At 47.7% G+C, this 26,497-nt stretch overlaps 4 protein-coding genes and 1 long non-coding RNA gene across 24 annotated transcripts; 2 read left to right on the top strand and 3 right to left on the bottom strand.

The window, feature by feature from the left end:
• Nucleotides 1-520: 520 nt before the first annotated feature.
• On the bottom strand, nt 521-5,493 carry stat4 (signal transducer and activator of transcription 4). Of its 3 annotated transcripts, none has more exons than XM_061287509.1 (23): nt 5,364-5,493; nt 5,012-5,147; nt 4,400-4,498; nt 4,215-4,313; nt 4,070-4,148; nt 3,901-3,986; nt 3,680-3,831; nt 3,449-3,607; nt 3,286-3,378; nt 3,173-3,232; nt 3,084-3,104; nt 2,908-2,998; nt 2,802-2,843; nt 2,637-2,720; nt 2,467-2,565; nt 2,253-2,388; nt 2,135-2,184; nt 1,974-2,068; nt 1,732-1,868; nt 1,445-1,636; nt 1,323-1,368; nt 783-891; nt 521-710 (listed from the first exon to the last, which is right to left on the bottom strand). In XM_061287509.1, exons 1-23 carry the CDS (start codon nt 5,489-5,491, stop codon nt 693-695), a joined length of 2,211 nt encoding a protein of 736 aa, XP_061143493.1. In that variant the 5' UTR covers nt 5,492-5,493; the 3' UTR covers nt 521-692. The 3 variants fall into 3 exon arrangements, with proteins under 3 accessions (XP_061143493.1, XP_061143494.1, XP_061143495.1); XM_061287510.1 differs by having other exon boundaries at nt 783-888; XM_061287511.1 differs by having other exon boundaries at nt 2,908-2,995.
• Nucleotides 3,827-5,750, top strand: LOC133160018 (uncharacterized). Of its 2 annotated transcripts, none has more exons than XR_009715784.1 (2): nt 3,827-4,535; nt 5,054-5,750. It is a non-coding gene; the product is annotated as an uncharacterized LOC133160018 (long non-coding RNA). The 2 variants fall into 2 exon arrangements; XR_009715783.1 differs by having other exon boundaries at nt 3,827-4,630.
• Nucleotides 5,751-6,180: 430 nt separating this feature from the next.
• On the bottom strand, nt 6,181-7,659 carry maip1 (matrix AAA peptidase interacting protein 1). Its single transcript, XM_061287532.1, has 5 exons — nt 7,141-7,659; nt 6,997-7,068; nt 6,749-6,875; nt 6,513-6,663; nt 6,181-6,433 (listed from the first exon to the last, which is right to left on the bottom strand). Exons 1-5 carry the CDS (start codon nt 7,459-7,461, stop codon nt 6,355-6,357), a joined length of 750 nt encoding a protein of 249 aa, XP_061143516.1. The 5' UTR covers nt 7,462-7,659; the 3' UTR covers nt 6,181-6,354.
• A 29-nt stretch (nt 7,660-7,688) lies between these two features.
• tyw5 (tRNA-yW synthesizing protein 5) lies at nt 7,689-9,723 on the top strand. Its single transcript, XM_061287530.1, has 8 exons — nt 7,689-7,862; nt 8,080-8,234; nt 8,305-8,374; nt 8,443-8,487; nt 8,569-8,706; nt 8,774-8,861; nt 8,949-9,065; nt 9,154-9,723. The coding sequence occupies exons 1-8, from the start codon at nt 7,722-7,724 to the stop codon at nt 9,414-9,416; spliced, it is 1,017 nt and encodes a 338-aa protein (XP_061143514.1). The 5' UTR covers nt 7,689-7,721; the 3' UTR covers nt 9,417-9,723.
• Nucleotides 9,486-26,497, bottom strand: lrrfip1a (leucine rich repeat (in FLII) interacting protein 1a). 17 transcript variants are annotated; one of them, XM_061287503.1, is made up of 26 exons: nt 25,948-26,494; nt 22,839-22,925; nt 20,715-20,732; nt 20,565-20,636; nt 19,661-19,702; nt 19,440-19,490; nt 19,170-19,199; nt 18,734-18,796; nt 18,617-18,658; nt 18,230-18,328; nt 17,900-17,971; nt 17,510-17,584; nt 17,319-17,420; nt 16,718-16,744; nt 16,518-16,643; nt 16,329-16,400; nt 15,899-16,069; nt 15,721-15,813; nt 15,488-15,580; nt 15,297-15,389; nt 14,975-15,101; nt 10,832-10,881; nt 10,508-10,601; nt 10,354-10,433; nt 10,154-10,258; nt 9,486-10,021 (listed from the first exon to the last, which is right to left on the bottom strand). In XM_061287503.1, exons 1-26 carry the CDS (start codon nt 26,035-26,037, stop codon nt 9,914-9,916), a joined length of 2,082 nt encoding a protein of 693 aa, XP_061143487.1. In that variant the 5' UTR covers nt 26,038-26,494; the 3' UTR covers nt 9,486-9,913. The 17 variants fall into 17 exon arrangements, with proteins under 17 accessions (XP_061143487.1, XP_061143488.1, XP_061143471.1 ...); XM_061287504.1 differs by lacking the exons at nt 15,297-15,389; nt 15,488-15,580 and having other exon boundaries at nt 25,948-26,497; XM_061287487.1 differs by lacking the exons at nt 9,486-10,021; nt 10,154-10,258; nt 10,354-10,433; nt 10,508-10,601; nt 10,832-10,881 and adding an exon at nt 11,575-14,325.

The raw sequence follows: 26,497 nt of genomic DNA, 5'->3' as shown, positions 1-26,497 counted from the left end.
AGTTGAATTATTCTTGCTATGCGTGAATGAAGATCTGCTCGCAAATATTTTCAGAATGAACCAAAGCCACCAAATTGATAGTGATCAGAGAAGAGAAGGTCTCCTACATCGCAGAACAGGATAAGCGGTGTTGAAAATGGATGGATGCATAACTGCGTTAGCATGAATTCATCCAAAAAGCGGATTGACGAGAAATCTTTCCGGAAATAACACTTGCAACTGCAACTTGCCTCGGAGTGAAAAATTAAGAATGAGCATTACTTACTTGTGTGTCGCTCGCGTCGTGGTCGCGTCATGCGCTTTGTGCATTGCAAACCAAATAAAGCCAGGAAGTTGAAGAGAAGATAATCCTTTATTATTCCCTCAACGGGGAAACTCCTGCAGGAAGGAAAGCAAGCGGTCTCCTTGCTTACCTACCGACAAGTTGCCAGGCCACGTGAATCCACACCGGAACGCCACACCCCCAAATAGAATGACAAAATGATTGCGGACTTTTTACATTCATATTAATAATACAACGTTTTCTTGACATCTTTTTATTATGCAAATAATTGCTTTGCCTTTATTTACTCCCTGGACCACACAAAACGTGCAATTGCGCACTAAAAAGCCAAAATATGAACAAAATGCACAGCAAGCTATGACGTGAGCAGCTTCTTCTTGGTTTGCATCCTGTCAGTCCGCTTTTCTTCTCAATAGGCAGAATTCATCTGGAAAAGAAAAAGCCAAATCATGTTTTGTGTGATGAATACAATCAGGTTCAGCGGGATTGTGTGACTCACAACGTCCATGTCGAAGCACAGGGTCTGGTTAAGCATGTCAAACTCTCCCGGGGTCATGGGTGGCTGGGGCGAATCACAAGGGGCCGACGGGGGGCTCACATTGGAGCTGCTGATGAACAGAGAAATGACTTGAACCAATTCGGAAATGAATATTTGGAGTGATATTAATATGGATTCAGGGCTGAGGTTTCGAAGGAAAATTAAAAATGAAACGGAGCGTGGGAACCGGCCGGGCCAGGTGAATTGGTTTTCTATTCTTATCATGATACGCTTCACTTGCACTGCTTTCGATGGTTTTTCCTCCCTTCATTTTTTTAAATCTTTCCTGATTCCTGTGATATTCCATTATTCGTTAATGTGCAAAATGTTACTAAAATGGGGTCAATTGGAATCAATCTTGGAAGAGCAGCTACAACAGCACCCCCTACTGGCAGCTTCCAATCTTCCTGCATCCAGCAAAGTCTGCACTCCCCAAAAAGCAAAATAATCTTGCTGAAAATGATAATAAAATGAGTGTATTTGAACGTGTCGTGACCTCACCGCATTTCCGAGCAGGGGATCAGAGTGGACGGTATGTATGGATTCGCTGGAAAAATGAAAGAATGTTACACTTTGATCCAAATCCAGGCCTAAAAATCAAAAGGGGGGGCAGACTGATCTACCTTTGCTCGGTAGATTGTTGTAAAGCTGCCCAAAGGCCTTATCTTTCGGAATGTCAGGATAGAGGAACTTGAGCGGGTTGGTGGGGACCAGCCCGTCGGAGATCACTTTGTAGTTGCGGATGATGTCAGGAAAGGGGAGCGTGCTCAGCAAGCTTTTGGTGTACGGCTCCACTGAGTTGAACGTCGCTTCTCCTGTTGCCCCCCCCCCCCCCAAAAGAAAAAGTCACCCGGGTAGACAAAACCTTGCACAGCCGACAATTGGTTTTGGGTGGCTTCAAGGTGGTCACCGTCGTCGCCATGCTGCACCCAGGTGAAGGTGATTCCTCCAAGATGGCTCTCGCTGAAGCGCAGGAGGAAGGTGCCCGACTCCTTGTCCCGCAACAGAGTGCGCTCTTTCCCTTTACTCACAAATCCCATGATGTAGCTACAACAACAAAAGAGAACCATCTTTTCTTTTGGTATTCCACCAGAGAGCGATACGAAATACAAATAAAATCCATTTACGCGGTCAGACAAAGCTCGCCCTTACTTTTGGTTCCACACAGGCAGCAAGTGCTTCCTGATCAATTCCAGAATAGAGTCCAGCCATACCCAGAAACTGAAAGGCTTGCCTGGAATATTCTCCTGATGAGAGGAGATAAAATAAGACAAAGATCCATCCAAATCCTGCTTTGAGACTTACGTACGTACCTTGGAAAACTTGGACCAGTGGACTTGGTCACTATTGGAGCAGTGTTGACCTACCGAAAAGCAAAGTACCTAGTCAGTGGCAGAAAAAAGGAAATCTGCAGCACAAGGCCAAGCCTACCAAGAAGCTTTTCTCCCAACATGTCAATCTGTTCCTTGTTGAGACCCTGAGCGGAGTTAGTGCAGAACTGCCAGCTAAGAACCTCAGACAGCTGAGCCCAGGTGGCTGGCGGCGGACTGCCAAAAAAGCCCAAATTCTGCGGGAGTGAAAATGCCGACACGCTCTGGGCTGGGCGAAGGAAATAGTTCAAATTGGAAAAGAAAAAATGGCTGACCTGGGGCTCGTGACTCAAAAGGTTGAACCACATGATGGAGGCCCAGGCGCCCGGCATCTGAATCCCGTTGGAAATGACCACCAGGGGCAGGGAAGACGTCTGGAAGCGGGTGTCGGTGAAGGTGTGACCGACCCAAGATCCCCAGACCAGCCCCAGATGTTGGCGCTTACCTCCAAGTCAATGTTGAGGCCCTGCGTTGTCAAGTGGGCCTCAAAACTCAGAGAGTGAAGCTCTTCTGTTACAAAAAGCAGACTCTGAAAGGAAAAGCACACGTGGACAGGCTCAATTCCAAGATGGTTGACTGAAGGAATGACGAGGATTGATTGATTGATTACCTCTTTGCTCTTAGCGGAATTGCCGCACTTCTTCTCCTTCAGCTGTCGGGAGTGACAAGTTCAACGTCAACGTGCGTCGGCGCAACGCCAGCCGCCCGAAACCTACCCCGTGTCGGAACTCGGCGCAAAGGCAGCCGTTGACCTCGTCCGCGTCCATGACTTTGGTGGTATTGGTCACGATGAAAAACTGCCGACTTCTAAGGTTGAAAAGGAAAGTCAAGCCACGGACAACTTCCCACCACTCCGCAAACCACGGACGGCAGAACATCTCTCGGTACTCACACACGGCCGGGGGGGAGGTCCCTAAATACAAAAAAAAACAGAAGGAGGATCAAATTCAATTCTGCAACATCTGCAGAGAAAACACCTACTTGTCAAACGTTGTTTTCACTTTGAGCTGATAATCCACCGCTGGAAGTTTCACCAGGAGCCTTCAGAAAAGAGCCGTTAAGCAAGCCACCAATGGATGCAAAAAAGTACCCACCTGACTTTTGTGACAAACTGCACCCCGGTCTTGATGACCAGCGGTTTCTGCGGATGTGTGGCCATGCAGGGCTGCTGCTCCACCACAAAGGAACTGAGGACACAGCGTAGATGGGATTTTTTTTTTTCTCCTTCCAAAGGCATCATGGTTGGCGCACACCTACTTCTTGATGATGTGATAGATGAGGCATTTGAGGCGTTCCTCCATGCGAGGCTTCTGAGCGGGGATGGGGTCGCTCTCGTAGGTGACTTTCAAAACCAGCTCTCCGAGCTTGTCCAGTTGCCGCTTGAGCTGGAACAGACTCTGCGCCGTCAGAGTGAACCTGAACGACGACGGGAGAAAGGTTCCTCTTCTTCAAGTCCCACATTTTCTCTTTCCCCTCAATCCGCATTACCAAGTCTGCAGCTGGTCAAGGCCGGTGAGCAGCGGACTCCCGATGACGGCCAATTGCTGTTGGCGCTTCCAGTCCCGGAGCTCAACGCTGAGCTGAGAGCTCATCAGGTCGTCCATCTCCTGGATGACCACGGCCATCTTGGACAAGATTTCCTAGCCGAAGAGCGGCACGTGGATGAAAGGAAAGTGCGCGGCGGCGACAGCGTGCGCTCAGACACCTACCTTCCTTTTGAAATCGAGTCTGTTGAGTATTTCCTGTAGTCTGGTTACTTCCTGTTTCATCAACTCAGAGTTCCTCTCCGATGGCTCTGCGAAACATCAAAAGAAGATACAAGATGGAGGGCGGTAGGAAGTGTGGCTCTTCTGCTTTTTGCGCATTTCTACCGCCAACCTCGAGACTGAAGGGTCTTGTAGCGGAAATCAAAATCATCCTGCATGTTCTCGATGCACTTGACTCCTTGCTCCATGATCTGTGCACAAATCCCTTTTCTTGGCTTTGTTTTGTTTTTGTTTTTTTTACATCTGGGATATTTTACCTGCACACTAGTCCGGATCATCCCGAGTCTGTGGTCTAAGTTCTTTTGCCTCTCGAGGACGGCCGAATTTTGCAGTTGTAGTGATTTCTCCAGTGGGCTCTGTTTAAACATGTTGCGTCACAAAAAAAGTGACCTCACGTTCGCTCCCCTTGCATGTTAACAATGAATCTTCTGTGTCTTCAAACCTGCTGCTGCACGCAAGCGCTGGAGAGGATCCGCCGTTCTTCTTCGAGGCAGTTGGCGATCTCTCTAGACATGGCCACCGGGTTGCTGGCGTATTTCATCTGCAGAAGATGATTTTTCACCAGTCACGTCAACTTGGTAAAGAAAGATGTCTCTTACTTCTGCACAAAGTCAATTTCCCCTCTGGGCTTGAATGCACCCTCACCACTGAGTGGAGTAGAAAGGCTTCTGTGGTAAGGAGGGATTTTTCTTTCTCTCATCTCAATACAGTATGTAACGCATTTTTTTCGCAGATGACGAACAACACCTATAAGATGTTTAGTTTTCCACATTTGGCTTTTTGGGTCAAGATAACCCGCTTCATGTTTAGTCATAAGAAAAAAAAGAAGAATGACAAAAGTACATGAAAAAGAGAAAGGATGTTCTTTTTTTTTATTTTACTTGAGTTTTTAGAAAAGAAACTTTCCTTCAGAGTCACGGGGTTGGAATGCTCTACAAACAGAAGCTCAAAGTGCAGGAGGAACAGAATGCTATAAAAAGAAAAGCTCAAAGTGCGCTTGAAATACCAAACAACCTTTACTTCCTTTTGCTTTTAAGGATCCAAATCGGCCTACCTGTAAATGCTGTTGCGTAATCCTCATGTTGTGTCTGTGCAGGAAGTTGAGCTCCTGAGACAATGCCACCTCCACCTGGGACAACATGTTGGAATACAGCACCGCCGCCATGGAGACGTTGGCAGACGCCGACTCCCTAATGAGAAAGACATTTTTAGACACACATTTAAAATAATAATAAAAATCATCCCCGAAGCATTACAATTTTTTTTCTTCAAAATAACTTTTGCCCTAACATATATGCCAGCTTCCCTTATATAATATAGGTCTTGTTTTGTTTTGTTTTCTGGTGAAAAACACACGCTACTGCTTTGTATAAAATATTGAATTTTTGTTCTTTTCTCTTACTCACCAATCCTGTGCCTCGATCCAACCGGCCAGACCCTGCCTGATGTCCATCGGAAAATTATCATCATACAACTCATCCACACGCGCCAGTAGTCTCATCTCCAGCTGCTGAATTTGCTTCCACTGGCTCATTTTGGACACTTGAGTGAAAACGACAGCGTCAAATGACATTTGAAATGTGATGTAAAGTTAGGGAATTGTTGTCTTCTTACCTGAGACGTTTTCCCGTCAGTGTCGTTCACCGTGAGCACGCTTCTCTGGCTTTCGTTTTCAGTGCGCTTCATATTCAGGAAGTCTTGTAGTCAGGGACTTGGAGAGCTGCCCACGTTTGCACTTTTTATTTATTTATTATTTCATCAACAATGATGTCAATAAAAACATTAGTACATTATAGTGTCAATTCAGATTTTCATTTAAAAAGTCATTATTCCGGGAACGCTGTTTGACGCGGAGGACTCCGGTGCTGTAGGTGGCGCTAATGCTCATTTCGCAAATCATGAAACGTCACAATATAGGTGACGTCTGACTTTTTGTTGTTTGAAAACATGTGAGAGAACGTTATAAAATATAGTTCGGTTATAAAATGCGGACATTTTTTAAAGTAAATCATTGTCGGAGTCATTGTGGAAGGCATTGAAGACGACCCGTTGCTTGCTACGTAAACACGTCCGCCATATTGAGTGTGTCAATGGATGTCTTCATTCAGATGCTGAGTTCAGAGTCAGCTGAGTTTGCACTATATGTTGACCCTTCGCCCATGTATAAAGACCAAGTAAATAAACGTGACTGTGTGGCAACAAGACACATACACTTCTTGAAGGTTAAATTAACAAAATTCATTTTATAAGTGGAAACTACAAAGACAAACCCTCGTGGAACATCATCTCAGTTGGGTTCTGAAATCTTGCAGACAGTACATTGTGGATTCATTCATTCAAGTTCATGTTTTGGGGCACTTATCACAGGATTCTTTTATTTTTTATTTTTATTGTGCCTCAGTCTAAAAGCTTGGAGTGCTCTATCCGTGTAATGGTCCAGTCTGGTGCCACCCCTTTAGTAAACTCCCTTTGAAATCTGGTAATGGTGGGGGGGGAAAAATGCAAAATTCAATACAGATTTGAAAAGAACATAGGCGGGTGCAGTTAACACTCACTCATAGTTAGCGGTAAGCAGCCTCTTGCTCTCCGCCTCCCGCTCTCCACCAATGGCCACCTGGAAGACGCGAGTTCCCTCCAGAGTGTCTTCGGGCAGATGCGCGCTGGTCAGGTACCAGAAACGCATCAAAATACTCACAAACCTTCTCCCTGATGGACAACACAATATCACTCAAGTTGAATTTGGGGAACACACCAGTAGTTTATTTCTTAACTTAGGCTTATCGAAACTGACCCGTGTCATCGTAGTAGATTCCCACGTCCCCCGGCGTGCTGTACATGAGCTCGTCGGGCCGGGCAGACAGGGCCGTCTTGTAGCTCGGCGGCAGAAGGCTGCACTTTTCCTCCAGCTTTCCGATTAACTGAGCCGAAAATGCAAAGAGAGAGATGTCACCCAGACATTCTTCAAACATGTTTTGACTAGTGGGCGAGCCATCGAGCAAGATGTGCTGACGTGACAGCAGCTTGCCCATGTGGACTTACGTCACCGGCCACCAGCCCCTCGAGAGCTGCAAACTGACACTGTGACAGCAGCTTGGAAACATGGCAGAAAGCCTGAAAGCACACGGGAAAATGAGAAGGTACTTCCAGATGGCAGAATAGATTCCGTTCAGTCATCCAACGAACCTGTTTAGCCCCTTCCGTAAACTCTTCGATGTTGAACTCGGAATCAAAATAAGCTCTGATGAGGAAGTAGTAGACCCGCGTCCGAAGCCAAATGAAGGGATTCGGGATGCCGACGACCACCAGCTTCTGGATGGGTTTTGGTTCGTCGCGGTCGGAGCTGTACGGCCGCAGCGCCACCACTTGCCCGACCCCGGGGGGAGAAAGGACACATATGTGGGATTTTATGCACCGTTTTAAGTGAACGCTTTCGTGGGTTGTAACGCGAGCCAAGCCGCGTAACGACGCCAATTTGGAACAATTTCTTAACGTGAAGAGCGCCATCTTGTTTCAACGGATTTCCGGTCCGTCACTTTGTACCATTCGGTTGTTGTTGTGTGTTGGCTGTCATCGTTTACGCACTTGTCATTTTTTTTAAAATGTATAAATTATAGTTATGTCTATAATTCGTATTTTTTAAGTCTACGTTGAACCCAAAATTTAAAAGTTCGAGTCATATAAATATGGAAGGATAAGATTTTTAGAGTTCACTATGAAGCCTGTTTTATACCGGAACAACTGTTGTTGCTGGCGGATTACTGTGAATGTTACACAAAACAGTGTGCTGTCATGTACATGGCATTTATGTTCCAGTTTATGTTGAAATGGCTACTCAGATGAAAATATCTGTTCCTGTGTTTACAGAGGTGGACAGGGATGTTTTTCTCCGACAAATATATCCAAAGGTGATGTTTTCAACTTCACTCACTCTATTATTCTCCCTGTACATCAACTAGTGTAGTACCTGAGTAACTACAAGACGTGATATGAAATACTATTGTATTTTTGGTTTGTTTACTAATCTATGGGGATTCAGTTTTTGGCAAATTTATGTCTCCCTCAATAGCTATTTACCTCTCTGAATAAACATTACCGTTGTACACCCTCCCTTTCCCCCCCCAGCGTATTCCTGCTGTGCTGCGAGGAGTGTCTCTGGGTCCCTGCGTGGACAAGTGGACTGTGGAGTATCTTGCCCAGAAGGGAGGTGACAAGGAAGTGAAGATCCATGTCTCCAGCTTACCACAGATGAACTTCCTCCAAAAAAACTTTGTATACAGGTGAGCTCATCTGAATGTAAAAGCAGGGATTCAAACACATTGGTCAACACGCCTCGTGGTTGGGGAACAGGACTCTTCCCTTCCATGAATTTGTGAAAAGAACGTCTGAGGAGAAACATACGGATTTCTTCTTGTGTGAGGTACGTCTGGATACATGCTCGGCATGACGATCAACATACGTTCTCTAACATTTGAAATCTCATTTCAGGATGAGAGCTATTACCTTCGGTCCCTGGGAGAAGATGTTCGAAAGGTACTTGTTACGCTTCTTTATAATCTGTTTGATCTCATCTGAAGCAATTTGCTGCATTCTGCCTTTGTCGTGTTTCCTCAGGAGCCAGCTGACCTGCATAAACAGTTCCCTGAGCTAGCAGAGGACTTTCACATCCCAAACTTCTTCGATCCTGGTCAGTTCTTTTCCAGCGTCTTCCGCATCAGCTCCCGCCATCTGCAGCTGTGGACACACTACGATGTGAGTGCAGAAGCCGGAAGGGAAACGAACCGTTGCTGTTTTAACATTCAAGCCTCACACTGTCCAGGTGATGGATAACCTTCTGGCTCAGGTGACGGGAAGGAAGAGAGTTGTCCTCTACAGCCCCCGGGATGCATTGCACCTCTATTTGACAGGCAAGTGGGTCACCATTATCCAGGTCTGAAATTTTGGTTGGTGGTGGATCCGTTTTTTTTTTTTTTTACATCTTCCGCTTCTTTTAGGTGACAAATCCCAAGTCTTGGAAATTGACTCGCCCGATGTGAACTTGTATCCTGAGTTTGTGAAGGCTGTGAGATACGAATGCGTGCTGGAGCCTGGAGATCTGCTTTTCATTCCTGGTAAAACCATTCCCATCTGTCCATTTTCCACAGCGCTTGCCCTCGTTAGGGTTAGCTGCAGAAAATGACATTTGTGTATGTTTGGCAGCCCTGTGGTTCCACAACACCCTGGCGCTGCAGTTCGGCGTGGGAGTCAACGTCTTCTGGCGCCAGCTCCCCGCCGACAGCTACGACAAAAAGGACCCGTACGGCAACAAAGACCCCGTGGCTGCGAGTCGCGCCCTTCAAGGCCTCGAGAGGGCGTTGCGCTGCCTCGACCAACTGCCGTCGGACTACGCTGACTTTTACGGCCGCCGCATGATTCAGCGCATCCGCGAGCGAACGTTGTGCCCACAGCTGGACCTGAAGTGATTTAAAGTGGCATTAAAGCACACACATTTCAGGCCCTAAAAAAAAAAAAAAAAGAAGAAAGGCAGTGGCTAAATTGCAGCAAAAGTTTTGACACTTTATTGCACAAAGATAACTTTTGTTTGACACATTCGTAATTTAAGCTTTTTTTTTTTTTGTAAACAGTGAAGCAGCATTTCCCTCAGTGTCTTTGACGTCTTCACCGCTTTGAGTCCCGGATGTCACATTTCATCAGTATCATCGAAATACTTTGGCGTTGAAATGCAAAGTGAGCAAAAAAAAAAAAAAAAATGGCAAAAACACTCCGAAATGTGCACTTTGATTTACAAAGACACAGAAAGCACACGCTCGCTCACTCGTTGGCGCTCCTAAAACGTTGACAGCCACACTACGGTAAACCAAAGGCGAGGAGAGCAGAGCGCCTGTCCAAAGCAGCTTCCTGGTTTCTTACCGGACTCAACGAGAGCTGGCGGGCGCATGAATGAGGAGTACGCTTTGGGCTACGGCGTCTGGGCCATGCCGCGGCTGGACTTCATCTTCTCCAGCCGCTTATTGAGGTGGCTGTTGTTGGACTCCAGCTCGTCCACCTTGTCCAGTGCCGAGCGCAACTAAGACAGGCAAAGTGGGCAGATGGCTGGCTCAATGTGCTGTGTGCTTAAGTTCGCTTTTCTATAGTTTGTTTGCCAGTGTAAATTCGAATGACTGCGAAAACAGGAAGTACTTCAAGCTCAACGGCTCACCTCTCGCTGCAGCTTCCTCTTTTCCGCTTTGAGATCATCTTCTACCTTCTCTGCATTTTCGGACGCCGACTTGTAGCGGCTCACCTGACCCTCAAGTCTGCTCACCTGCGCAATAATGAAGAAAATACGCTGTATAATAAAAACTTTAAAAAAAAAAAAAGAAAAAGATTTCCTTTATGCATCCATGTTTGTGATCTCACGTTTTGTTCTAGTGCAGTCACTTCTTGCTCTGCCTTTACCAGTTTGAACTTCATGTCGCTTATTAGCCTGCCGGAATCTCCTGATTGAATGAACAAACACAAAATGTTTGTCAATTGCAGCTAAAAAAAAACATTGATGGATGTGCATGCTTACTCTGCAGCTCAACGATGTTGGGATCGCTCCCGTTTTCCAAAGGTTCACCCTCAGTGCCATTTTTCTGGTCCACTTGAGCTTTTAGCGTCTTGATCTGAAAACAGAGCAAGAAGGGGGACATGGGAGATCACAAACTACTTGGATGGATCGAATGACAATCGGTGGCTTTATAGTAGTCCTATTTATAAATGGATAAGAATTGCTGCAAACAATATTGACAAATCCTCCATGTTAGCCATTGAAAGCGCTTCTTCAGAGCAGCTTTGCAACGTTTAGCAATGATCTAGAAATGCATTAAATACATATTCTAAGTCAATGACATACCTGCTCTATCATTTTTTCCCGCTCATCCACAAGTTTCCTGAGACGAATCTCTGCAAGGACATGGCAGGGGGGAAAAAAGAAAAGACAATTTTGCAGCAACTAGCAGCGAGCCGCAAAGAATATCAGGGATGTGCCAAGATTAACATGACTACATATCAGAACTGCACAAGGAGAAAATAAAATAACTAAGTGAACATACCAGGAGTGGGCGGGGCCAAAGATGCGGTGTGGGAGGGGGAGCTTGGTTGGGAGGCAGATGCATGCAAAAAGTGCAGGCATCCATGGAGGGGTTGACGGAGCAGAGCGTGAGGGAGGGAGCTCGGTTAACATGCATACAATCTCAGGAGAGAAGGGCACACGGCACAGGCAACTACAGCACACGCGCAAAACAACAACAACACAGTGGACTCCCCATGACACGGCTCAGTCCTTAAAATCCATCCACAAAAGAGAACATCACAAATACGAGAACTTTACACAAACTCACTTTTTGGCAATTAAATAATATTACATGGAAGGAAATACAAGCAGAGTAAACTCAACATCAACACTATGCTTCCACCAGATGGCGCCAAAGTCATCATTATATTGCTTTGCTATACGTATCAGCATATCGATCAGATTTTCCACTAATATCAAGATAGGGTGGCAAAAACCATGAATGTAAATTTGAAAATGCCCAAGGGCAAACAGGCAGGGGGTTGACTGCGGACAATGTTTCACAATTATGACGAGTACATTTCTTTTTTTTCTGTTTCATATTTTTTTTATTGTGGATGGATCACACTCACTCAGTAAGTGCAACAAAAAGCAACATGCGTTTGTTATGTGCATGCTGCTATCCTAACCCCGACCCAATCCCATCTCGACCCCTGACCTTGAACACTTCCCCCTGACATTTACAGCCTGAATTGACAAGCATGTTTGATTTTGACCTGCATAGAAAAATGCTTTTTCTCCACTTTGTATGATTTAACATCATCAAAAAGAGCTGAATCAGTTCCTCAAATAGAGAGAGGGGGAGGGACCCCAAAACATCAACAGCATTGTTGAAAAAGCTTGCACATTTCATTCTCATTGCTTTTTGGCACATACAACTTGCAAAAAAATAAAAGTAATAAAGCTCATGATGTCTATTCTAAAACTATGCAATCAAATCAGAAAAAAAACCTCCCTATCACACCGGAGAGTCATTTTGAAAGGTAAGCTCTAAGTCACCTTGCAGTCATCTTTGCCCTTGCCTTTTCCCTTCTTCCCATTTTTCTTGCCGTCTTTTCCAGAGTCGTCTGGCGTCTCGATGTTGCTAAGGGTGGCGCTTGCATCTGGCGCATTCTCAACGCTATCTACCGCTAACGGCGCGGCCTGAGCTGGGATTTGGTCTTCGCCCGGGGTTTGTGGAAGTCCAGTGTTGGAAGGCTGGCCGTCCTTCCCGTGGCTTTCTACATTGGTCAAAACGTTTGATGCGGCTCCACGCGCATCTCTCCGCGTTGTTGGCGTTTCAGTATTGCTATTATTATTATTATTCTTGCTACATTCATCTGGCAGGACTTCCACGGCCATCTCAACATCTGTCTGCTCTGGTGCGACTGCCTCGCTATCCTTTCTGTTCTTGTCGGTTTGGAGCTCATCTGATGCGACGTCTTCATCTCCCACCTCAACTCGCCGCCGCTCAGGATTTCCCAGCGTCTCCACGGCCGTGTCCAGGTCGTCAAAATCAAAGGAATGCCCTTTCTCATCTTCATCCTCCCCACTGTCCTGCTGGCAGGCGCCGAGATCGGCGGCTTGACGGTCATCTTCCATGCTTTCATGCTCCTCTGCAGCGGCTAGGTTTTCATTGGTGACTTGATGGCTCACTTTCTGGGACTCCAGCGTGTCCAAGGCAGCGTCAACAAAACGATCTTCGCAAAGCAAAGTCTGTCCGTCGGCACCAAGTCCGGCCCGAGTCTCCTCCTCGTCCAGGTCATGCGAGGATTTCTCCGGCTGGACAAAAGTGAGCAAGTGGTCATTGTCCTTTTTCAAGATCTCCTCATCCTCTTGGTTTGTAAACGTTTGCTGTTTGAAAACAACCTCCGTGAGGCTATCGGCTCGTAGCGCAGACGATGACGACGAGTCTTGGAGACCGTCGCCGATGTCGTCGGGAGACGTCGCAGACACCCGATTGTGACTTTCTGAGGGCGCTTTGTCGCAGCTTTCCAACTGGCCTACGGAGTCTTCTTTATTATCGTTGGGAGTTGGAGAACTTGTTTCAACTTCATTATGGACAAAAGTCACGTCACCAGGACCTGAATCGATGGTGGTGTCATCTCTAATGGCGTCTTTGTCCAAAATCGGATCTGATCCTTCCTGCGCTTCGGCAGAATCTTGCACGATTTCTACTTTTTCCACTTCCAAATGTCGACCGCTTTGCTCATCCGCATGGAGCATTTGCGCCGTCGTGCTTTCTTGGAGATGGTGAAGGTTTGCGGGCGCCGCTTCTTGAAGGCACTGGATGACGTGAGCACAGTCCGCGTTTGCTAATGGTGAGGCTCCTGTGCCTTCTGTCTGGAGCTTGTCTTGCTCCGTGGTCCCATTTCCTCCCTTGTTGTCCCTTTGATGCGTTAGTTCCTCAGGGGCGGGTCCTTTCCTTTTGCCTCTCCTCTTCTTTTTTTTCTTTTTCCCACGGACGTTTGCGCTCTTACCGGCGTCACCGCTGCTTGCTTCAGCAGTTTCCTGCTGCAGTTCAGCGATGCACTCGGGCTCCACGACCCGCGGACCAGATTGCGAGTCTTGGCCGCCTTGTACTGGGGAACACGGTTCAGAATCATTTCCGTCTTCTTGTCCGTCATCCTTTGCATCTTCCGCTTGGGGACGCCATTCGGAACATTTGACCTCTACTTCTGGGTCTTGAATGTTTGATTCCAAATCTTTCCCATCTCCATGGGGATATGTTTTGACATCTTCCCCTTGACAGGATTTAGATGGAGGAATATCTTCTTGAGGAGATGATTGCAAATCTGCTTGGAGACCAGACTGAGGTTCTCCAACGCCTTGCACACAGGGACACGGCTCAGCGTATTCACCATCTATGGGACACGCTTGGGAATTTTCTTCCAAAGCTATGACGTCTCCCATCTCTTCATGAAGGAGCCCCAGATGGGAACACCATTCGGAATCTTTCATTTGTTCTTCGCGACTTGATTTGGACTCATTCGCGCCTACTGGGGAACTTGCTTGGGGACTTCTTTGATCTTGGGGGCACGATTCTTGGACAGCTTCTATCAAATTACCATTGATTATTGCGTCTGTCTCCTCTAAATCAGAGTTGACTCGCGTAACCGTTTGACCCGTTGCGTCATTTTCTTGAACATTTGCCATCTTTTCTTTCACGGACCCCTCATAAGTGTCCGAGAGCCTATCGGCGGCGCTCGTCTGGCCTTCCTCAAACACTTGTCCGCCCTCTTCTTGATCCACCGCTTCCTTGCCTCTACTTCTCAAACCAGAGTCGTCTGAGCTTCCTGAGAAATCACGGAGAGCATACTTTGATACGGAGACAGCGTTTTTCAAGAGAAACCTCCAGCAGGAGCGCAGCGGCAGAAGAACCTGCTTGATTCAGAGAACCGCATAGAGGGAGGAGGAGGAGGAGGAGGACCCCAGGCGGGAGCACGAGACATGGAGAAGAAGGCAGGCAGGAAGCAGGGAGAAGACATTGCCATTGAGATTTTGACGAGAAGCACCAAGACTATCCATTTGGACGTACGACGAGAAGAAGATTTCAAACTATTGTAGAGGATTAAAGTGCCTTTTTTCAAGCATGTCACTTGAAGAGAAACTACACACACTTTTAGAAGCCTTGGCTTATTCGAATGAATACTGCCCATACTTGTGGACGTTCACAGGATCTAATCAACGTCATTCAAAGATCTAAAAGGTCTGATTGAGCAACTCGTACTGGCAGTGTGTGCTTCCTCTTTAAGATCTGCCAGACAAATAAGAGAGGGAGCATGAAAACTCAAGATGATAGTCAGTCCAAAAGCACACTTGGGAAAATATCCGAGTTGAATTTGTTCTACCTCAGTTGACTCCAAGTGTCCATTTTGGGAACTAACATCTTTGGTTGGGTTATTGGAAAAGCCATGCAAAAGAAGGAAAGATGATTTGTTTTACCAAGCACGCTGCTCCCCTCCGCCGGGGAGCTCGGCGAAGCGCCGTCTCCGCCGGTGGCCGCGTCCGTTTCCGTCTCGTTGGCGTCGCCGTTGACGCTCAGGTCGGGTCCCAGCACTATTCCGTGTTTCTGGCAAAAAAAGTCACAAGCGTCACATACCCTTCAATTGCGACTGACTGTACTGATCCAAAAGTAGAAGCTCTGGAATTTGCCCAAAAGCATTTCCCGTTCAATTTCCACCAAGCATGCTTGAGGCGTCCACGTTTTAAGACAAAGCCCGGAAGACTGCACTCGCTCAGAACGGTCAAAGAACAACCCGAGTACCTTTAGAATATCTTTCAGCTTCACCACCTCTTCTCTGAGATCGTCTCGCTCGGTTCGGATCGCGTCCGTGTATTCTTTCTGTCGCTCTAAGGCCTGAGCACATTTGCAGTTGACAACGGAGAGGAAAGCCAAAGACAAGACGTCATGCCGGCGGCCCGAGAAGAGGACACCGATACACAAGCGGGTCGTACCCCAATTTTCTTATCCTTCCACTCCACTGTTTCTTGGAGATCGGCTATTTCCCTAGCAAAACCCTCCTGCTTCAAACGCAACTGGCGAATCTCCTACGGTGACCAGAGAAGAAAGAAGAGCAAAGGAGAAGGAAGCAGAGTTGATGTGGGGGAACGGAAAATGTGCGTGAGATGAAATCCCGGCATGCGAGTTTCCCGCCACCGCGTCCGCGTTGACTCGGGTCGACGCTCACATTTAGCAGCTCCTCGCTTTGTTTCAGGGTCTCCTTCATGTCGTTGAACTGGAACTGAAGCACACTGTGGGTGTGTTTCTCACGTTCAAAATCCTGCAGTCACAATATACAATTTCAATGGACCCTGTGCAGAAAAAAGCCAAGTGCGGTCGAGAGTTGCGAGCACGCGGCGCCGTACCTTGAGCTTGTCCTCGAACTGCCGCCTTGACTCAGACAGGAGTTCCTCCAGTTCCATCAGCGAGTCTTTGAGCGTGTCCACCTGGTACATCAGGTTGTTTTTTTCATTGTCCAGCTGGGCGTTGGACACCATGGCCTTGCGGTACTTCTCCTCCACCTCTGCTAAGGCCTCCTGTAAAAAAATAAAATAAAAATTCAGAAAAGGAAAGTGAAAAGCCAACATCTTCCTCCGTCTGTAAAGTTCCGCAAGCAGAAACGTAGAAATGAGAGAAAGCATTGATGCAGTGAGCACACATTCTACCATGAGACACATGACAAGAGCATTACTTAAGTAGCCATAAAATAAAAGTGCGCGAGAGTTTTAGCCGTCTTCCGGCTTCTCTCAACGTGCGCGCAAACCAAAGCAAACCGTAACGGTCTCGGGTTTCTACCTTGACTTCTTTTAGGTTCTGACTGTACTTGGACTCCACATCTTGAATCTGATCCTTCAGTTCATGAATTTCCTGGTGAAGAGCGCAGCAGCAAAGAGCAAGAGGCGCATCAAGTGGCGGCAAAGCAGGAAGGAAGGAAGGAAGGAAGGTGCGGACGCATTTACAGAGACGCTCGCTCTCTTGCGCTACCTTGATCTCCCTCGTGGCACTTTCCGCATCGACGGTGAGGGCGCTCTCGACGCTTCCTCTCCGTGAGGAACTCCCCCCGAGGGAGGTGAGAGTGGTGGCCGTTAATGCGGAAGCCGCTCGAGAACCCTGCAAAAGGAGAGTCGCGCAAATGAAAAAAAGGTAGCGCGAGAACCTGCTTAGCGTTTTGTTGTTCCACTTACTTTCTCAGGATAATCCCTGTCGTCTACCTGTGGAGCAAGATAAAAAGCGATGAGAGCAAAGTCAGGCTGACGCGGAGGCCGCTGGGCCCGCCCGCAACCATGCGACAAACAAACCGGACTCGAATCCTTCATTCGGGTCACTCGGCATCAAACACGCTTTCAAAACAATCAGGTTTTCACTTCAGGGGTGTTGTGACAGAGCAGCTGGCACACACACACACACACACGCATAAGTGTCAAACCCAAGGCCCGGCCGGGGGCCACATACGGCCGGCCAAGACAAATTTTGCATCAACTTTGTGTCATTACTAAAATTACAAATTGTCGTCACTTGAAAAAAGAGACATTGCTTGCAATTTTTCGTTTGACACCTGTGCATTTGCGGAAACAGGCAGCATCCAAAACTTGGGTTCAATTCACACTTGATGGCGGAGGTGCCCCGGTCACATTTTCAGTCAGAGTCACTCCATTGGGTAATGTCTTAGCATTCAGCATTCCAGTGATTTCAGTCCGACACAAGACAAAGACCTTTGTGGGGTTAAGTGCATGATGAAAAGGAAGGACTAAAAACATCGGCCACCCGTGGTAGGCGACAACTCACGTCTAAAAAATCGGGAATGGTAACATTGGCCAGATCCCTGGGGAGTCCCCTGCTACCGGAAACGCTTCTCAACAGACTGGCAACAGAGCCAGCGCGCTCGTCCTAGAAGGGTCACCGACGGACGGGCTTGACACCACCACCACAACAACAACAAAATATTTCAATCTTTGAAAGTTGCAGGCAACGCTCACCACTGGGCTGGTACGGGCAGAATTGGCCCGACTGGAAGTTCTGGAGCTGCTGCGGTAGCTAGCGTACTCTATTGGCTGTCAAAGAAACGGACGTTAGGGCTTCCGACCGGCCGAGTGCAGCGACGGACACACGCATGCTCAGGCTAGCACGTTGGTGGCACAACAACAAACCTCTGCCTACTTGGTAGTCACAAATTCATTTTTTAGGTGTGAGCCCGACCCGCGTCTGGCGGCGAGCATCAGTGACGCAATGTTTGCACTGTTAGGGCTCTCAAACCGAAGCAAGCATTCCACACACCAAATGACACGCCACAATGATTCCATCCTTCAACTAGCTCACACGCCACCCCAAAAATTCCATCATGCCTCAAAAAAGAAAACTAGACTTACGATATGGGAGCCAGAGTTGGAGCTGGACACTTGGCGCGATCCGGAATAGAGCCCGTCCCCGTATAAGGAGCTCTGGATTTCATGCGACATGATAGAGACCACACGGCCGTTTTTTGCTCACGCTTCAGCATGTTCACACATTTCTATTCAGTGGTGAGAAAGCGCTCCGTTTCACAACGTTTGCCGAAAAGCCCTCAATCAGGCGCTTAAGAACCATGCCGCCGATGACGCTCCGGTCCATAAAAAGTCCGACGCGATATGACTGGCTGACCAAGTGTGATGTTGGCCAAAGAGTCTCCCAGCAGAAGTGCAAGTGGAGGGCATACGAACCTGGTAGGAACCAGTCGAAGCCGGGTTCCTGCCTGCGGCGGTGGCGGCGGCGGACAGGCCATTGAGGCTGTACAAGTCAGATGAGGCGGCGTACGATGCCTGAGAGAGGGAGCCCACATAGCATATCGCCAGTAAGACCGGGGAACCATTTTCTGTCATTGGAGGAATTAGCGCTATTTTTTTTTTTTTTTTTTGCCAATGAACAGGAAGAAGTGCCCCTGATGACGGGTCACATTTGGGTCACAAGGTGAATCTTATATCTCATATCAAGCCAGCCTGGAAACATGACATTTACGTGTCATCCCCAAAATGACACTTACTGTTTTTGTTCAATTTCCTCGAATGTGATTGAGACGGAACGATTTTTGACTTTTGACAACTACTAACCCGGCTGGATAGAACACTGTGCTCATCATCGTGGCCGTTCCTCTACAAGGCAAGAGTGCAAAAGTCATTTTTCAAAGGTTAGGCCAAGCCGCAGCAGTTACCAAGACAATCACATACGTCCTTCTCTTTGTGCTTATGTTTCTTCTTTTTCTTGGACTTATGCGAGAGCAAGGACGACCCCTTGGGAGTGGCAGAAAGAAAAAAAAAAAGATCAGCAGAAGCTTTCAGAAATACACACATGTGAAGGGGGGGGGGGGTCAAGCAGTCAAGGTAACACCAAAAGGCCACCGAATGTGAGATATCCACAATCAGCAAAAAAAAAAAAAATTCTGAGTCACACGGTGTGAACATGTGCAAACGAGGGAGGAACGTGAAACTCAGCAGTACTTTCTTCATAGTTAGCAGCAACCGTCAAGATGAATGAAATGGCGGCTTGCTCACAAGTCATGCGCAGACAGTTAAAAAAAAAAAAAAAAGGGGGGGGGGGGGGGGAGGCACAGCACAGCAAATGATCATGTCGTTCAAAGTCTTGCAGTCCACAGTCGGACCTTACCCCGGCACCGTAAACTGCGTCAAGTTCCGACTGTGCAAGAGACACCAAAGCGTCAACTGTGGCACTTTTAAAAAGCAACCTGCGAGTTTAAACAACTCCTGCGTTTGTGGCATCAAATCGACAACGACGCAAGAAAAGCTTCACTAAGACAACGGAAACCTTGGGCGATCCGCCCAACCTCGGCACCGCGTGTTTTCTCACCAATGGAAACTCTCGACGATAGCCACACACTGAAATCTGAAAACGCGTTGACGTGGATTTGATACTGACCCTGGTGCTGCCTCGGCTCCCCGCAGAGATCCGTTCGTCGTCATCCGAGAGCTGCGAGAGAAACGAGACACATTTCAAAAGGAGGGCTGATGACTTTTTGTCAATGAATATTAATTACGCCCCATCATCATCCGTCAGTCAGTCAGGAGGTTTCGGATTTTGGCCACTGCAAGATGTCAACAACAAGTATTGGATTGTACAAATCGGCGTGGTCTACAAACCGTATGCGTGTGCGAAGGTCGCGAGTATCGCTCACTGTCCTCCTGCATGGCGGTGGCAAAAGATGAAGGAAGGGAAAAGGAGATGAAGAGTCGCAGGTCACACACACACACACGCACACGATGGATTTGAAAGAGTACACGTTAAAGCACTCGATGATGCTGGACGGGCTCTTTGTGACACTTTTGATCAGCACTCAGGTTCTGCTTGCTTTCATCAGGATTAGTAATAGCTCACCTCAGAAATGGAGGAGCCTGTAAAGTGAATTCAGAAAGTTGATTTCACTTTACAGCAGTGCTTCTCAATTATTTTCTGTTACGCCCCCCCTAGCAAGAAGAAAACTATTCGCGCCCCCCCTCCCCACCGTGACTATCCTAAATTGTCTTGTAAGTCGTAAAATGTTGCACTGTCGCAAACGTGACAGAAGTAACAATGAGAGCGCCACTGCCCCCTGCTGTAGCAAACGCGCAATTACACTTTATTCTAGTACTGCCAAAAAAAAAGCCTGTTCCCCAGGGTCACACGCGCCCCCCCAGGAATAGCACCGCGCCCCCCAAGGGGGGCGCGCCCCACTATTTGAGAAGCACTGCTTTACAGGGACTTCAAGCGCTCTTGACGTATAGCTCAAAGTTACTTTTCTTTCGTTGCGCTTCTCGTCAAACAATCGGCGTGCGGTCAAATAAAGTTTGCTGGTGAAATTGAAACTCAGTCCTGACGTGAGAAATTAGACACAGCAAACGGCATGCTGGCCAAAGCCAGAGGGCAGATGCCCAGGGGAGCTCCAGCTTGGACGTGTTGCTTTTTAAAGGGGGACACCAACAAGAAGAAGAAATCCACCGCAAATCACAACTCCAAACAATATCGTGCATGGAAGTGAAGGAAAAGTTAGTGGCAAAAAAACGCTACCATCCATTGCTCAATATCGCCCCATTTGCTGTCTGATCGGTCATCTGCTTTAGGATTCAAGCCGTAATATTTCTAAAGAAAAAAAAAAAGTTATGAAACACTTCAACCGTGGTCAATATTTACTGGCCGCACACTGAATACCAAGCGTACCTTCTGCACCTGAAAGATCTGCGCACCACCAGCAACCGGGCCAGAAGAGAGAGAAAGAGAGAGAGAGAGAGAGAGATCCGAGAGTGTCAAAAAAGACGGAAACAGAAATAAACCAGTCCTAAAATGGCAAGGGAATAAAGAGCAGCCAGTAACAAATGAAGGCTGACGCTTTCAATACAGGCAAGAGGCTTCCTTGAACATTGGGTTCCTTGCAGTGGATGGACGAGATCAGTTGGTGGCGCTAAGATCCTTTGCACATCATGGACAGATCGCACAAAAGAAGAACAAGGCCAGACAATCCATGAGGTATGTCATTGAGGGGATTTTTTTTCACAAACGCTCAATACGAGCACGGTCACAGAACTAATTCGACTTACGGGTTTTCTACCTTGTTGTTCCAAACAACGCAGAACGGGCGGTGCCAGTTTGTTCTGTCGATCTTCCTCCTTCAGTGTCATAGTCGTCATAGTGACGGGAGGATGAAAGGCAACAGCCAATCACTGCGTGACACTTTTTGGACTTTGTCACGCATCAGGTACTTTGAATGCGGACAGCCGTAAGATTGGGCTCGCTACCTCCCTCCCTCCCCCCGGCCGGCCAAACGTTTGCCCTGGCTCCCATGGGGCTAAGTTGTTGACTGTTCCAAATGGCTTGTAGCCAGAACCTCTCAAGTGAGAGCAAGCTTACTGAGGCAGTTGATCGCCAAGCTAAGCTAAGCAAAGCTAGGCTAAGCCACTTTTTCCGTTCCAGGCTGTAGATCAGGAATGGAACTAAAGTCATGACGATCCGTTTGATCAGTTGGAAGAGGAGTATCACTCGGAGATGACTCCGGTGTGCTAATTGCCAACCTTTCCGTTCGTCCCAGCAACTCGGCACTTCAATCCAGATTTACTAGCATCTCTGTTGTACAGTGTGCTTGCCCGATAAACGGACGGAACAGATTTGCCACTTACCCCTTTGCGACCTCATTAACACTCGCTTGGATAGCAGTAATGCCCTTGTGAAGCCAATGTTCTGGCTCCGGTTCTGTTAGGTCAATTTAAACCGATGAGCTACTGAGGCAGAGTTGGCGGTTCAACAGCGTGTTTGTCCCGGATCAGCCATTTGGGTGCTGAAGGTCAGTGTGGGACATTTTTACAACGATGGGACAGAACGGGGCATCAATGGTTAAGGTAGGACCCAAATCCTGACATCGTTTTGCTTTTGTCTATTATTTTCTAGACACGCAAGCAGTTTCTCCAATTTGGGGTCTGAGGGGGCGGGGTCACCAAGCCCGAGAGAAACCCAGACAAAGCTTTTCTTAACCGCGTCTGGACACTAATCAGTTCCAAAGCCAAGTGGCTCACGTAAGCCCATTCATGGACGGAGTCGTAAAATCAATCAGCTTATCATGTTTGTACAAACGCAATTGAACTCACCGTGCCGGCCTTTTGGACGGGGGGGCTCCGAGGGCGCCTGCCGAAGGCCGCCCTCAGTCTCCTCCCCGCCAGTAGACGCCCGGCCGTCTTTGTAGACATCAGGGTACCGGGACAGACCGCATTGTTCAACAGAACCAGTCGCAATTTAAATCCAAACGGGATTCAGGAAAGCAATCTCGATCCGATTGACAAAAGACATCTGCCCTCGTGTCCAAGTCTTCAGTTTTGCATCAAGCGTTCCTTTACGAAAGGCCTAACGGACGGTGGGCGGCGTGCCGTGGCCCTCGTTGCTCGAGTCAACAACATGAACTGAGTGTGGCACTGCAACTTGGAGCCCAGAGCCCAACCCGCTAAGCTACTTTACAACTGAGTTAAGGGATTTAACGCACGTACACAAAACAATGGTCAGTAATCCCGTGCATATGACTTCAGGACCTGTTAGCCTAATGGCGCTAACGCTTCATAGCTAAGTCGCAGCAAATTGGGGGGGGCGGGGTCTGTCTGCACGTATGAGACTACGTGCCGCTAATAATAGGGAGCTAAAAAAAGCCCCCTTGGTCGAGATCGGACGTGCTAAACCAGAAAAGAAAGGCCTCGGAAACAACAAGTGAGGAATGCAAAAAAAGAACGCCACTGACATGTTTGTCGGTTCTGGGTTCAAAACTTGGCTCAGGCCCAATTTGGAGCCCATTGCCATTTTGTTTACCTCTTTTTGTTGCCTCTCAAGCTCCCGCATGCGGATCTCTCGGGCTTCCGCCCTCGCTGCCCTCTTGGCTGCCAGTCGGGCCTCGGCCTGTCGGGGCAACAGGAACAAAAAGAGAGGAAAAGGAAATGGTTATGATCGGGACATTTGGATCTATACACATGGCAAACACGGGCGCTGACGCAGCAAAACCTCGCCACTCATCTGCACTACTTCGTTTTGTTTCCGAACGGTAAAAATCAGTGAATTATGGGATGTATTTCTCCTCGTGTTTAGAGAACATTGCCATCGCTCTACTCGCCAATAAATGGAACTAAGGGCCTTTTCCTTAAAAGGAGCTCTCAGAGCACAACTTGAGTGTGCGCAGCGAAAAGAATGCGTCAGCATTTCCTTCCTCTAACATTGCGGTGAACATTGCGTTTGGCCTCCGCAGAAGGAGGGGCTTTTTTTTCTTCTTCTTTTGATTGCGCTAATGCGTTTCCTTCATGTCACTCAGCATGACCAAGCAACGGGAACACACAAGCACGTTAGCAGGCAGCAACAAAGTGCTAACACTCACTACTTTTGGGCGTCTTACAGAAAATTGACTTTGTAATCAGCGAGGGCGTCTGATCATTTGAGGGCACAATTGATAGTCCGGGGCAGCAGCCGGTCACCGGCGTAGCTCGCACAATCGCTCCCATACGGCACGAAGGAAAATATGCAGCACAATGTGTCGGGCGGGACAGGCGCTAAATGGCCATGGACGTGGCTTTCTTTGAAACTCACTTTGTTAGCGGACTATGGCCGGATGTAGCCACCCAAATGTAACTCAACAAAATATCAAATGTGTTAGTGAGCCTCATCATTTGTCCCACTTGAACTTGCTTGGTAGCGTTGTGAAGAAATACAGCGTCATGAGTGACTTTTCTTGGGAGTTGTTATCGCTGCCACCTCAAGAGGGATTCGCCAAACTAGGCCAAAAGACGTGGCACCGCATTTTTTTTTTGCTTCCATGACAGCTATTTATATTGGCCTCAATGGACTAAATGGGACATCATTGAGCACACACGTGACTCTTCCTCCGGGGTGAACGTCAAGACAAAGGTGGCGCGTGGCACCAAAGAAAGCTTCACGGTCAGCGACTGAAATATTAATTTGGACTACAATGTCGACTTTTTTTGTCGAGAACCCTTCATTTCATCCCAGACCTTCCGCTGGACTTGGAAATGTCAGAACACCTGAGCTCCAGCCACGACCATTCGCTTCCTCAAGTGGTTGGCCGGGCCAAATAAACAGGAAGCAGTTTGCGATAACAATCTGATGAGGTGATGTCATCGAGAGGAAGTGAACACAAAATGGACCACATCCTTTTAAGGAGAAACAGTACTGGCAAGCAGCTTTAGGGGGGCGCAAGTCAGGAAATAGACCAGTTGGAACCGTGTTGGCCCCAAGCCGACAAAAGCCGACGTGGCTTGGCTCTTGGTGGACATGAACTTTGCTTGTCCCCGCTCACAGTAATGATTAACAAAGTTGGCTTGTTTTGTTTTGCCACCATGTTCACCACCCAACCCCAGCAGACTAATCCACTCCTCCTACTCTTGAAAACGTTCCCAGTGAGGACAACCTGCCCGTTTTAATCTTCTTTTTATTCTTTTTGGTTTCCCATACAAAAGCGGCTGATGTGGCAATGTTATTTTTCCTGACTACTTCAAAACACGGCTACCATTTTTCTCCCATTTGGCCCACTTACGACTTGTATTGAAACCCAGCCAAAAAAATGTCCGCTTCAAACCAGCGCATTGGTCCTTGACACATTTTTCTTCTTCCACTGCATTGGGCGTTGGTCTGTGCCAGCGGCGGCCACTTGGCACAGCCGTGTCCCACCCACACTGGCCTCCTCCAAAAGCAGGGTGTTGCGACAGCTGATCTTTTCGGCCATGCTATTTTTAAACACTTGAGGCCTAGTCATCAGAGTGCTTGGACCACCACCACCCGCTTGGTCACATAGTATATGCGCAACCCGACTTTGCTGCCGCTTCAAAAGGTGCGCTAGCATTTCTGCGCATTCTTCTGTGGCTTTGTATTGGGCACGGAAGGCCGTTACGAATAACTGGTTAGGCAAGCAAAGAATAATGACTTTTTTTGACTGGGTTCTCATTCTTCCATTTATTTCTATAAATGGCGAGAGGAAAAGACTCTTGAGCAATAGCGCCGGCCGGCCGGCCATGGCTCGCCTCTTCCGCGCATGCTAGGGAAACTAGACAATTGGTGACGTCACTAACATGGCGGCAAACGTGTATTCTGTTACTTACTGGATTATAATCACAAACACAGAGCATAATGCAAAACAATCATCAAGCGCTGTATGAATGTAAAACTTTGTCCCCATCAAAGTGGAGGGGGAGAATCCTGCCCTAACCTGAATTCAACACGTGTTTAGAAAGCGATTGTAAAGTGTGCCAAGTGCAGTCTTGTGTTACTCCCAGCTGGTTGCGGTGCAAGTTAGTACATGTGTCTTGCCGATTAACAGCAACATCATTTTCATCACCGGTGGCTCGTACCGACATTATATTAGGAGACATTACAACAAGGTGGATAATTGGTTGGTTTTCACTAGGATGCACTGAAATCATCGGGTCTGGGCCAGTTCCACAAAGGCTGTCAATCATCTAAAGCATAGATCTTATTACAATTTAACAATGGGTTGTTGTTTTTTAATAAATATGAAAACACCAGGATGTTTGTTTGGCGGAAATATTCAATAACTTGCGTTAGGGATGCTCAAAACTGTTGTTTCTCACTTGAGAGGTCTGGGTCACATGAAGGTCATTTTGTGTTAGGACAACAAGAATAATTGGTTGTTTTTCCACCCAATATGAGAAATCTATTTTCATATCCGGCTGATTCAACTTTAAGTATACACAATGACGACCGACCAGAACATTTGCTGTGAGTCACATCGTGGGTCAATATTAGCTGGCTGGTGACTCGTTTTGTGCTTTTAACACCTTTGGGACAATCAAAACAATAGTTTTTTTTTCTTCATGGGGGGGAAAACACCGGTTTAAATGACTTTTGTCACTTTCAAATCCCAAAGCAGTCTTTTCACGGACAGATTGGTGTTACTCACGTCTCTGGCGATGAGATTGAGGGCATCGTCCTCTGCCGTGGTTCGCTCCTTGTTACTGTTTCTTTTGCGTCCTGAGCCCTGGGTGCCCATTTTTGAACCCACGGGAGGGACGGAAGACCTGTTCGAACACACACGGCGCTGCGCGGTTGTGGGGAGTTCGCGATCGGTGCCACCGGTGCGTGTCCGACCGACCCACAGCCACAGGAAGCCGGAGGAAGGCACACGTCAACTTCAGACGAGGGCACGAAACAAAACGCGTCGGCGGTCGTCACGGACGGTCACACATCCGTTGTTCACGCGTCTTCCTGACTTAACGGACGGCAGCCAATCTCACGCGCGGCTCGCTGCCATATCCATTTCAAATGACCGCATCTTACCCACGTGGGAAAGCGTTTTCCTTTTCCACGGCGCTAGCGGAAAATTAACTAAACTTAAGTCACAACATTAAATCAATAGGATGAGTTAGGAAGTTGAAAGTGAAACATCGATGGTGGGGCGAGGGACGAACTTCACTTCAAATCGTCACTCAATAACGCTGCCTTCAATGAAC

The sequence above is a fragment of the Syngnathus typhle genome, linkage group LG9, assembly GCF_033458585.1.
Source record: "Syngnathus typhle isolate RoL2023-S1 ecotype Sweden linkage group LG9, RoL_Styp_1.0, whole genome shotgun sequence".
NCBI lineage: Eukaryota > Metazoa > Chordata > Actinopteri > Syngnathiformes > Syngnathidae > Syngnathus > Syngnathus typhle.
This window is presented reverse-complemented; position numbering and strand designations above follow the sequence as displayed.